The sequence below is a fragment of the Seriola dumerili genome, unplaced genomic scaffold (genome assembly GCF_002260705.1).
Source record: "Seriola dumerili isolate Sdu_G_001 unplaced genomic scaffold, Sdu_1.0 BDQW01000110.1, whole genome shotgun sequence".
NCBI classification, from domain to species: Eukaryota; Metazoa; Chordata; class Actinopteri; order Carangiformes; family Carangidae; genus Seriola; species Seriola dumerili.
The window spans coordinates 2,917,357-2,930,572 of NW_019174365.1; the positions used below are offsets into that span (position 1 = coordinate 2,917,357).

Genomic DNA, 13,216 nt, shown 5'->3' on the forward strand with positions numbered 1-13,216 from the left:
GCAATTCCTCTTTCTGATCACGGGGATTACACTTCAGATTGCTATTGAAGTCTCACCCCTTAAAAAATAAGTGATGGACTGAGAGTGAACTTAAGGGAGGCTCTTGTGGTTGCTCTGAGCCATGAATAGTCATGGGAGCCAACTTTGAATCGACTGCCCCCCCCCCCCCCCGGAGGTTTATCTCTTTTACTGGCCTCAGAGAGCAGCTCCTTGCTACTGTCACACCATTGGCTGCAGCACTGTTATGAACACTGATGGTGGGAAACATTTAACGAAACATTTAATGATTGTAACAAATGAAATAGTTACAATGTGTATGACTTGCTGACTGTTAATGCAGAAATAAGCTGTGTTCTGAACTTCTTTTGTAGTGAGAGAAAAAAACAGCCTTTTCCAAAAGAGGCAGAGATATTATTGATACAATATGTACTGTAGTATGCAAATCAGGGGTGTGTAAATGTGTTTATTTCTGTGCACTGTGTTAGAAAACATATATTTATGTAGTGCAGTGCTGTGATATTGCATGTAAATGTGTTTCGGTGCACAGCAGACTGCTTTAACCGGTGCTGTAAATGTAGTAGCCAAAGTGTGGACCTCTAGAAATGAATGTCCAAATAATCCGACAGGAGGAAAATGAATGTCATACTGCAACAACAGCAAAAAAAAATACCTTTGATTATTTTGGCAGCATGAAGAAACTGTTCTATTACATTAAGATGACTCCAAATGAAGTCAGGAAAATGTGATTAATCTGCCTGCATGACTGTAAATTTCATAAAACACTGTACACTAATAAAGATTAGGTCTACACCTCAAGAGTCCTCATTCAGCTGATACCAAATGGGGACTGTAAGTGGGAGTGTCTGTGGGCGGGGTTAAAGAGGAAAAGCAACCAATTAGAGGAAACGGCTCTGCATCAACTTGTATGATGAAACGTCACTGCCACGTAGAGGGCCAGCTGCACACCTCGATTCTGGGTTTGCACCTTTGTAACAAACTTTTTTAGCTTTCTGTGCGTTTATCCTGTTGTTTCTCCTGAACGCTGAGTGTGACGGCATGCTGCTGACCGTGTTGAGCTGGCTCTGCTCCTCCCTGCTGGCGTCTGTCAGCGGGGGAAAGCTGCCTGAAGCTGAGGTAAACATAGAAGTTATGTACAGACCTTTTCTCTGCCACCGCAAGTCAAAATATGGAGACATCCTGCTGGTGCATCATGAGGGATACTTTGATAATGGAACCATGTTTCACTCGAGGTATGTTTGACAGTCTTACAACCCGTTGTTTTCGTGGAAGTAGTCTGGTATTATTCGTCTTCCTCAGTCTGAAAAATGCGAGCTATTGAATTCATCAAAGTTAGATATTAAATTGTTTTTTAAAATCAGTGACACTGCTTGTTTTCATATCAGTGCGCGCGTGTAATGAATCTCCTTGGTTACGCTGCTACCTATGGTCACGTGATACAACAATGTAAAAGGTCGGGCGGTTTTGAGATATAAACTTCTTCCTACCATCCACCAGTCGAGCCCAGGGTGACAAGCAGCCAATGTGGTTCACACTGGGCATCAGAGAGGCGATCCAAGGCTGGGATAAAGGTCTGCAGGACATGTGCGCTGGAGAGAAGAGGAAACTGGTCATACCTCCAGCCCTGGCCTATGGGAAGGAAGGGAAAGGTACTGTAGTGTTGTGTCCATATGCATGCACACCGGACTGCATGCTGTTATTCAGATACATTGCACTCTCTTCTTAGAAATGCTTGTGGTTGTAAACAATATGTGATATAAATATATTATGCATGTTTATATGTAAATCTGTCTTGTTCTGAATGGCTTTTTAGGACTCCCACACTGAATGAAGGTTTCATTCAGTAATATTAGTCCATTTTTTCTCAACTTGGAGCATGTGAACTTTAGTATGCCTTGTCCTGGTAAGCACACACCACATTAACCAATATTATCTTGTCTCTTCTGCACCTTTGTTACCTTTGCTATGAGAACAAAAACTGAGTGATGTATAACATGACTTACAACTTAATTCAAGCTTACCTCTCACATATTTAAGAGCAAATGACCATGACACATGTTTATGGAATCCTTAGACTGGATCTAGTCTCGGATTTAGTTGACCTTTTGTCCTGTGGTCTTATCCTCTAACAGGTAAGATCCCACCTGAAAGCACATTGACCTTCATCATCGAGGTGCTTGAGATCAGAAATGGACCAAGATCGCATGAGTCCTTCCAGGAGATGGACCTCAACGATGACTGGAAACTCTCCAAACATGAGGTATAGACAAGAATTGCATTATGTCATGTCCTCAGCAAACACTTTGACTTTAAGTAAAAGGATCTGCAAGAAACTGTACATAATCACAGATCTCAATACTATGGCAAAAATATTTTTAGATCAAGATCCATACATTTTTTCCTGAGAAATTTGATGAAAATGTCAAACAATGCCCTCTTTCACATTGTTAAAGAAAGAGATTAAATATGTCTTGATCCACCTCTTTAACTGGATCCACACCAAAAGTTAATGGGTTCTTCCCTGGATCAGTAGTTTTTGCAACAAACCAACAGACACAAGTCAAAACATAACCTCCTTGATGGAGGTAATAACTAGACCAGATATTTATATATATGCCAAACATAATTACTAACTGTAGTTGAAACAGAAGATCAGCATGGACTGTCAGTCATTAAACATCTTCTATAAAGTCAAATTGGAAGTTTTAAGGAAATGTCAAGACATGAGAAAATAAGATGCAAAAGCATTAAAAGTAATATCCTAAAAATAGAAGTAATCTGCAGGTAAATTGTTTTATAGAGATATTATTGAATTGGACCAAACTGTAGATGCCTGAGTTAAAAATTTAGTATTCCCTATTTCACAAAGTCATTTCTTTATCCTGTATTCTAAGGACATAACTGGATTTGTCTCCACATAGTACAAAAGTTGTTTTTGTTACAAATCGTCATCAAATTGAAGTCTGTCTGTCCTGCTCTTACTCGATCTGCCAGGTCAAAGAATACCTGAGGAAGGAGTTTGAGCGTCATGGCTACCCTCCCAACGACACGCTACATGAGAACATGGTGGAGGATATCTTTGCCAAAGAGGATGAGAACAAAGACGGATTCATATCCTCCAGAGAGTTCACTTACAAGCATGATGAACTTTAAAGTCTCACTGATTCACTTTGGTGCAGGGTTTATTGCAAAGATTCTCTCAGGTCATCTTTTTATAGAAGCTTTGTGTTTGCTTGCCTAAAGCTGTGTGTAGTGGGTTTTGAGCCAGTGAGTTTGTTAGTTTGCTACTTTTAGTGATATTTCACCTCAGCAAATCTTTGCCTTTTTGTGTGTTTACTTCCTTGAGTAGCAAACAACCAAGTTTTCACCTTTTGTGACCACTGTCATCTTGACATCTCTAACTTAACAGCCTTGAATTCTTCCTATACCAAAAGGTAGACGGTAACATTCCACTCATCTTGCATATAACTTTTCAAGACTGTATTTGGATTTTTAGCAGTTCAGTGTATATGAGGTTCCCTCAAGGGAAATCTAATGTTTGTTTCTTTTATAAAATATTCCCAGATTTATGCAATTTAACATTTATAGGTACATTTTGAAAGAAAAGGGTACTTGATCATCCTCATGTTTTATTATATTAACTAAACTATGTGTAGATATTTTTCATTTTTTATTAAGCAATAAACAAGGACTTTTCAGGGTATAATTGGCTTTCTTCATAACGGATATTATGACTCTCAGCAGGACAAGCAGGTGCAACTGATGACATTAAAGCTCCATTCAATTCAATTGGTCCCAGTCATTTGCTATGCACAATACTGAGGCTGTGGGCCTGCTATTATTATTGTTATTAGACTTCACACCTGTGAAGTCAGACTATCCGTGAGAAAGGTTCATTGCTCATGCATACACTGTAGTGTCAGTGCTGAAAGGATATACTGTTCAGTTCTGATCCATTACATCAATGTATGTGCAGTTTTATCCTAATTTTCAAACTCGCATAAATAAATGCCCCAGAAAACAATCACGTGAAGGGACGGGGGTAAATGTACCTGTTACTTTTCACAGTGTGCTGGAGGTTGTATTGAGATATTGTACATGAATCTTTAACTAGAAAATGTTCCTGCAGTGCTGTGTAGAATCCAGACCATCCTGTTTCTACAGCTTTGAGTTTTGCTTCTTTCATGTGGACGTGTCAAGACTTATTTCAATAAGCAAATGACTTTGCAGATTAGTTTCTGTCGTAAAATAATATATTGACTGTCGACTTTTTAAAACAAAATGCAGTGGTGTATTTGTGACATACCTTGTAATACATTACACATTGAACCAGCAGGTGGCACTGTCTTCACAGGTGTTAGCATTAGTTACTACAGTGGGAGACAGGAAATGCTATACCTCACTCATTATCAATTTATAAAAGACAACACCTGTGTAACTTAAAACAGATGCATTCCCATACTCTTCACAATGTAAGTCATTTTCACATCACATTTGTTTTTACATTTTTGTAGATCATTTTGGTACTTAGAAACCAGTCACATAAACACACATGAGCACCACTATACTGTATGCACAATTATTTATGACCCCCCCACAGTTAGCATACCCTGCTGTGCGAGTGAATAGTGAAAACTGTTCACTTGCAATGCCGTTTTCACAGTGAGTTTTAAATTGAAATTAGGCTGACTTGTTGGCTCTATAGGAGGAAAACATACAGATACAGAAAGAATCATTTTGCTCAAGCATTAAAGCATCAGTTTTAAAATTTAGCATTATTAGAGTATGTTGTTACGCATTCATACAAGTGCTAATGGAGCATCACCTTGTACAGAGGTTGTTGCTGGGTGACCTTTTTCATACATCTGTCTTTAAAGGAGCTGTACTATTTTAAAACCAGGTGTTTAATAATGTTTGTGGGTTTACTTCCGACTTTAAAAGTGCTACTGTATGTATCAAGACAAATTGATAACTCTCAAGACATAAAATCAGAATTTTCTATTCCGTATGTAGATACTGAAATGCTTAGGCTGTTAAAAACTGTGTCAAGAGCCTTGTTAAATATAGCTACTGGAAGACACTGTCCTTGGAGTGTGTGTGTGTGTGTAGAGTCTGTCTGCAGCTTATGAGTATGAGTAGGGAGAGCCATCCTCCTCCACACACACATTCAAAACATTCCACACTGGAAAAGGTCAGAGGTCACATAGTCAGTATAAGGCGGGAGCCTGTTTGACACTCGCATACTGTATCACATACTTATACACTGAACACAAACAAATCACACATAGGGCTTGCATCCAAATAAGTCCATGGCAATTATGTGATTGTCATGAGCTGTCACAAGAACAAAGTGGAACACAGAGTCTTTTAGCTGTGTGTGTGGGGGACGAAGAACAGGGTGAGGCCTGACTCATCTGAGGTGTGTCCTGATCCCAGGTGGTTTGGGGTTCACTGCGAGAGGAGGAAAGATGATATTAAAAGACAACTCAATAGAGGAAACAGAAGTCATGGGTGAAGTTGGTGCTGGGCTGCTACCTCTGCTTTCTTTGCTGGGGTAGATCCGAGGGAAAGGCTTGAATTCATCAGGAGGAGGTAAATCCTCAACAGGGTGGAACTGGAATTTGGATTCAAAATCATCTGCCAGAGCAGAGTGAAGATACAGTGAGATAGTTAGATAGTTTATGTAAGACACTTTTATCTTGCGAACTTCTTGTTGTGGGAAAATGTTGAGTCTCACCCAGGCTGTGCAGGTGTCCATTCCTAAGACTGGATGGGGGCAGCGGAGGTGGAGGGGGAGGGGGAGGAATGCGGGTGGACAACTCAGTGGTGGGAGAACGTGCCGGAGGAGCTGGAGGAGGAGCCAGCCGGCCCACACCTGTCATGGGGGGTGGTGAGAGGAGACATCAGCAATCAAAGTGACAACATAAAAACCAGATCTGATGTGCTCGTCTCTAATGCCAACTTAGACAACAAGGCCACAGTGTTTTTACTGAGAGAAACAGCATTGATTTTTATATGTTGCTAAAAAACTACAGAGTTACACAACACATACTCTATTTGATTTAATGACTACCTGCAGCAGCTGCCACAGTTTCAAACCTGTACTTTCTTGATAGTTTCAGACACAGAAAAACAGCAACAAAGCTACAATTACTCAAAACTATTTCTACTCTGTTTCTCATAAACATTTGGTGTAGAGTCACGTCTTTGTTTTTGTGTCATATTTTTGTACATTGTCTTACATGATTATATAGCTAGATTATTTTAAATCTTGCAGTTATTGCTAAATAAGTTTCTCTCCAGGTTTAAGCTTGGTTTACAGGAGCTATTTGTAAGTTTAGCTATTGCTACAAAGCCAACATTAACATTAACAGCTATTTACTTACCAGTCTTGCCAAGAGCTTCAGTCATCATTTCATTTTTAATACAAAATGTTATAATGCGTTCTCTGAGTGCTACTTCTTCAGGGCCAGACTGGACACTAAAGTGACTCGGTATCGGAAATTGATAAGATGGTCCAGCCCAGACTGGAACTAACTGATTAGCATGCTAACTTCAGTAGATACAGTTTGATACAGTTTTTGTGCCCGTAAAGGAAGTTTGATGGTGAATTCACAATGTTTTTTTCTAGACTGGTAAGTAAACCGCTGTTAAAGCTAATGTTGGCTATGTAGCAATAACGAAACTCACAAATATCTAACATAACCACCATTATTTGTCAGGTTGGCCTCATTTTACTAGCAATGCTTATGTGTTTGAGTATGAGTCAAAAACATATCACATAACCATACTTAACCAGAAGATGTTGTGCAGAAAAGTTATTGGAAAGAAAAGGAGAAGTGTCCACCTACCTGCACTTCTAGGCACAGCAGGTGGCCGTCGCGTGGGAGCATTGCAGGGGTATGATGGTGGCAGAGAGCGCATGGCTGGGGACGGTACTGGGGCCATCTTGGGCGGTGGTGGAGGAAGGGTGGATGGGCAGGTGGGGGTGAAAGAAGCCGGGAGAGGGGGAGGAGGAGGTGGGGGAGGAGGTCCCAGAGGGCTGTCCCGCAGGATTGGGAACCTAGAAGGTTCAGAGTGGACCGGAGAGGGGGGCAGAGGAAAGAAGCATCCTGAGGAGCGGTCCCCTGGGATGGAGGAGGAAGGTTGGAAAGGTGGAGGAGGAGGAGGAGGGGTCGGAGTAGAGGGCTGGGACATGGTGGTGTGGTGGGAGTGCTGGATGGGGAGCCAGGTGGGCTTGGTCACCTGAGATGGAGGTGGAGGGGGAGGGCAGGAGGGGAGAGGCGGAGGCCTGTTGGCTGGACGGTCCATGAAGGCTTGAGGTGGGGGAGGCGGAGGAGGAGCAGAGGGATGGGCAGGGGGAGTTGGAGGAGGAGAGGAAGCAGCGAAAGGAGGTGGGTGCCTGCTGCCATGAGAGGGAGAGGGAGGAGCAGAGGATGAAGGAGCAAATGTCCTGTGGGCGGAGCTCCGGTGCTCCGCCGTCCTGTGAGGCTCGGGGACGCTGCTTGTGTCTGGTGACATGGGTGGGTTCCACAGCGGCTTCAGGGACACTGATGAGCTCGAGCGAGACACTTTACCACACACATGAATGAGAGGAGTCATTGGGATGGTCACATTAACCAGAGACAGTTACTGAAAATACACACATCTGGTAAGAAGAAGACATTTTGCACCAACCTGGAGTCTTGCCTGCTAAGTCTCTTTGTCCTATAGGTCTGAGAGTAGGAAACCCTCCAGCAAATAGCCCACCCAAAGAGGGTCCCATGGGTGCCATCCCTCCTGATGAACCCTGAGAAGCACCAACGCTGCTGGATACATCTCCAGTGCTGGTCTTAGGTTCTGGGGAAAAACAAACATTCAAATACGTGACAGGTGAGTATCAATCACAGGACAAAAAAACATACATTAATCAACTCTGATCATGGAAGGTTATACATATTTAATTACTCACTCATTCACTTACTGATTGATTCATTCAGAAGAAGTGAGAAATGTGCATGTGCTCTGTGGTTTTTTTTGATCGTGAGAATTTAGTTGTTTATTTTTGTTGTTCATTCAGGAAAGAAAACAACATTAAGATAATCAAAGTAATGGGTCAGGCAGGAACATGAGTAAAGTTTGCCCCACCCAAATCGCCTGGTCTCCCAGAGGGCCAACAGAGTGGTCTGTTTCCATTGGTCTGGCTCCATACACTTACTGTAACTGACATTGTTACTGTTAACTGCTATTTACTGACCAACAGGTGCCACTGACCGCCATCCAGGCCTTCAGCTGTGTACGTTAAGCTGATTCACTGACTAACTGAATGGACATATCCCTAAAAGTTTCTATAATACACTGGTCGCCCATACGTCAGCTATCTAGTCACTAAACAGTAGAGTTTGGGAGTTGTGAGTCATTTACCAAAGTAGTAGTATGATATGAATGTTTGTGACTAAATTTTCACCAACCATAATATTCAATGTAATCTTTAACCTCACAGTTTGAATTTTAAGTTGATTGTATCCACAGGGGAAATGTGTCTTTTACAATCTACAAACTTTAAAATGAAAAAATTGAACAGGTTAGACATCACATGCTACAGAACTTCCCTGTCTTTCTTTGTTAAGCTTATGATATACTGGGGACACAATGCATGTCGTGTCTATTGTGTTTGCCACTGTATACAGTGGTTTCCTACTTGTCTGCATCCTTATCTGCTATAGGGCATTCCTTCCTGAAGTGTGCACTGGACTGCGTGTGTGTGTTTGTGTGAGAGACACAACATGTTCCCTGGGAACTAAAAACTATCTTCTCACCTCCCATTTTTTTCTGTTCCATCTTTCTCTCATTTCTTATTTCTTCTTCTTATCTGCTTTCACTCCGATACATCACAGAATTGCTTCTACACATTATTAAACTCGATGTGTTTCCACTATGAGAGTGGATGAGTAAGTGATACTCAGCAGCATGTGAGTACCATTAAGTGTCTGAACACACAGCCTGTGTGTGACAGACAGTGTGTCCGTAAATGTTCTGGTAGGACGCTAAGGTTGTTTCTCTTACTATCGACAACAGGGGCACTGCGGTCGTTGACCTGTGTGACTTTCCTAAGTCTGGTTCCTTTCTGGATGTCGGCCAAGAGGGCATTCCTTCCTCCTCCTCCTCCTCCTCCTCCTCCACCAGCAGACTGGAGCTTAGGAAGCTCAGACGGACACTGTCACACGGACAAAAAAACAGCACTTTTATATAACTTTGACCAGTGCTTTTACAGTAGAATTTATGTATTATATCTAACCAGCAGAGCACAATCACGCCCCCCAAACTAAGTATTAATGGGTCAACAGAGGATTAATCAGCAACTATTCTGTGTCTGTTAGATATACAGTATATAATCTTTTTACATAATGAAGGAATACAGTATGTCATCAGCCCCTTGGCTTCACCTCATCTCTTCTAACAAACAGATACAAACAAGAAGGCGCAGTGAAAGCAAAGACAAGGATAAGAGAAGTAGGGGAAGACATTGAAATTGAGGGAAGGAGAAGAGAAACAGGAGGGAAGAGGGTAATCTTAGGTTACTGTTTCTCTCATAATCCACTGTGACTTCATATTAGTGCTTCATCTAAGAGCTGCTGAACTGTGTATCTGCAGTGTGGCCTTGTTTGCTGGCAGCAGGAGCTCAACTAACATGAGCCCGCTGTGGAAACATAACACTCTTCTGCTACTGAGAGTCTGCTGTCTGTCTGTCTGTCTGTGTGTGTGTGTGTGTGTGTGTGTGTGTGTGTGTGTGTGTGTGTGTGTGTGTGTGTGTGTGTGTGTGTGTGTGTGTATTTGTGTGTACGTGCCTGTGGGTGTGTGTGTGTGCACACTACCTCAATCAATAATGCAAATAACCCCCTCCAGGTGTTTGGTTGATGGTTAGTGAGAAGGACACAAGTGAGTGTTTACCACTGCATGAGAGAGAGTTAGAGAGAGACAAACACACAGTCTTACCTGTGGCAGGGCAGCGCAGGGAGGCGGTGGAGGTGGAGGGGCCGCTGGGGGAGGTGGAGGGGGTGGAGGGGGGGCCGGCATGCCTGGGCCTCAGATACCTGCAGAAGACAATGCACACCCTATAACGGGATACAAGCATAGTCACCATCCAATTCATGCACCGCAGCCACTGGACCAGCTTCTAGGGTTTTTTTCCTCCTCCATGTCAGAGGCTGCTACTGTGCAAAGGGATACACTCGATGACCTCCTACCCTCCTCTTCGAACAGGAAGAGCTTTCACCACTGTACAGCACAAAACAGGAAGAAGCAAGCGCTCCATCCTTTCCAGAGAAATCTGAAACATCCCCCATCCCGTGTCCTCCTCTTCTTCCCACAATGCTCTGTGGCAGGACTTTGGAGAAGAACAATGGTTCTTGTTGTGTGAAAAGTAATAGACCCCTGCCCTTGAGTCACTCAATGACCAAAGGCCTTCGCTGCTATATGTGAGTGGAAAACACATTAAGGAAAGGAGACAGGAAAATGCTAGAGTGCGCAAACACATTCTTCTTTACTCTTATACTGAACATGTAACTATGTGCAGGATGCGTTCAAGAGCAACTGGTTTAATAATCAAAGTGAGAAGCACCCGTGTCCATTACAACGACTTTCCAGGATTATGTCAACACATTTCAATCTCCACACGTTGTTGGCAACTGGGCCAGTAAATGATCCTTAGTGACAGTCACTGAGACCTCCACCCAGCTTCGTGACATCATAAATTCTCAACAATCTATGGGTGAAAGACAGAAAACAGCTCGAGGTTTCTGCACAATCAGCTCTCTGTGGAATTTGCACATGATCCTCATCAGAAATTTAATAAAACACAGAGCAGAACCTGTTTTTGTTGAACCTCTATGTATCTGTCCCTCTTCTCTTAATCTATTTGTGCAAAGCTCATGCGTTATGTTTCCCTCTATGCAACTGGCAGACTGTCCTTCATTGCTATTTCTGTCTTCATATCTGTGTCAGGCAGCCTCTGTGACACTGCCAGCGTAGATGTATAAAGGGGGCAACGCTGGACACTGGTTAGCCGAGCTCCTGCAGAACAGGTGGGACACAGTGGAAATGCACCTCTCCCACACCAGTTGCTGTTTTCATTGACCTGTAATACGTCTTGTTCATCCTGAAGCAAAGAAGATCTAAAGTGACACAGACAGGCAGCTGGACCTGGCAGCTGTTGCAGCCATAACAAGGGATTCTCACACTTTTTGAGTCAAATACATGCAACAAAGGCTGCTTACATGAGACCACAGACCCCAAGGGTTTCTACAGTGTGAATCAGTGGAAAAGGTTGTAACTATATTTTCTGACTGGGGTCCATGTCTCAGACGTCCTCAACAGAAAATGACACATTATTTCTGTCGGGGGTCTCACAGACATGTCACAGACGGTCATGGTTAAATACAATAGATTTTCATCTGGCAAATAAAATAATATATTTTCTGTTCATTTTTATAATGTTTAAAACTTAAAATATACTTCTTTGATAAAGTTAACAATACCTGATGCTCCTAATTTTTTGCCTCTATAAGCTCAGTTTGTAGTTAAGTGGAAAAAACAAAAATGTTAACAGGACAAAGTGGTTCATTTTGCTATTATTAGTTTGAAGCTTTGTTTGTTTGTCTATAGGGGTCTATAGGAATCCCAAACAATGATGAATTAACTAGCCATCCTCCTGATATATTTTTGTCTTTTTTCTTTTTTCTTGCTAAACTTGCACAAAAATGCTAAATACTAAAAATGAATCTGTTATGGCATGACTGCTTTTTGTTTTCCCCTACTAAAATCCACCTGAGAGACACACTGGCAGGTAAAAAATTAGTAATTGTATCATGACTTTGGATAGACAGTAACAAAGAAAAGGTGCAGGAACAAACGCAGTTCATCTGCTGTAAACGGTTCTCTAAAAAAAAAAACTAAGTGTATCTGTTGTTATTGATTCTTTGTGGTATTTTATAAGAATAAAAAAGAGGAAAAGCGGCTATAACAACCTTTCAATCATATGTCTGCTTGTTAATTAGTCCATCGTTACGGTTATATTCGGCTTACCTTCAGAAAATACCAGTAATCCACCTGTTAGCGGGGAAAGCCTCAGTGAGATACTGCCCTCATAGTGCGCTTCTCATAGCGGGTCAGTGCGAAAGTTTCCAAGATATTTTTAGTCAAATGAGGACACCGCTTCTCCAACGTCTGAGCTGCCAATAACTAAACCATGAGGAGCTCCTGTAAACATATGAAAACACTGCAGGAAGCTTTTTGTGTCCACATAGCAGACGCTGAAAACATGCAGCTGTGGTTCGGCACAATGGTCTCTTTATGGGTCTGGCTGTTTACGGTTTATTCCCCCTGTGAGTGCACTGCAGGAGGCGCACACAGTGCAAGGCCACACCTTAACGCCCCATAGGCTACTCCACACGGGACCAATAGAGAGAGAGAGAGGGAGGCAGGACGCTTGGCTCAGTGTCATCCCCTCAGCCCATGCTGAAGTTGCCAACAAACTTTCCCTCACCTTGAATCACACCTGTGGATTAAAACAAACATTTTGCGTGTGTGAGACCTGGTTCTGACTTAGTGCTGAAGACGTCTGTAGAGCGTCTCTGTAACAACATCTTACTGGATGGATTTTCTCTTCTCAACTCGGTATATTTTAGTTCTATTCAACTCTATCTTTTGGCTGCATGCTGGCACATTTCCGCCCCCCTGTGTTGAGAATATGACATTACAGGTTGCCCTTTCAATTCCAAAGAAACTAGTGCCATGTGTTTCACCTATTGCACCATAATTATAGAGCTGCTATGATAACGACAATGCATTAAATTTGACAATGACAATGTGGTTTCATAATCATATAGGGTGTGCATCAGTCGTAAGCTTCTTGTATTAACACCAATGGTGCAGGCAAACACACACACACACACACACACACACACACACACCTCAAACAGCAACAGTGATTGAGGAATGCAGTGACACAGGCGTGCTCCTCCCTTTTAAAAGACAGAACAAGATAATTTACGACTGGCTGTGAAATGCACTTTAGATGCTATATGTAAATGGCACTAATTTCTTGTAATTGCCTTTTTCACTCATCACACATTTGACCCACTTGTTCTCCCCGCCTGAGTGATGACCAGGCAGTAACACGGCTGCCAAGAGAAGTCGTACGACTCTTGGGAATATTGTG

At 42.3% G+C, this 13,216-nt stretch overlaps 2 protein-coding genes across 2 annotated transcripts; one reads left to right on the plus strand and one right to left on the minus strand.

Annotated features, from left to right (window-relative positions):
- The first annotated feature begins 957 nt into the window (after window positions 1-957).
- On the plus strand, window positions 958-5,411 carry LOC111223523 (peptidyl-prolyl cis-trans isomerase FKBP14-like). Its single transcript, XM_022747710.1, has 4 exons — window positions 958-1,250; window positions 1,516-1,667; window positions 2,151-2,278; window positions 3,013-5,411. The coding sequence occupies exons 1-4, from the start codon at window positions 1,057-1,059 to the stop codon at window positions 3,169-3,171; spliced, it is 633 nt and encodes a 210-aa protein (XP_022603431.1). The 5' UTR covers window positions 958-1,056; the 3' UTR covers window positions 3,172-5,411.
- Window positions 4,287-10,343, minus strand: LOC111223095 (WAS/WASL-interacting protein family member 3-like). The gene is made up of 7 exons (XM_022747124.1): window positions 10,245-10,343; window positions 9,064-9,214; window positions 7,696-7,857; window positions 6,870-7,589; window positions 5,756-5,893; window positions 5,554-5,655; window positions 4,287-5,469 (listed from the first exon to the last, which is right to left on the minus strand). Exons 1-7 carry the CDS (start codon window positions 10,341-10,343, stop codon window positions 5,429-5,431), a joined length of 1,413 nt encoding a protein of 470 aa, XP_022602845.1. The 3' UTR covers window positions 4,287-5,428.
- Window positions 10,344-13,216: the final 2,873 nt, after the last annotated feature.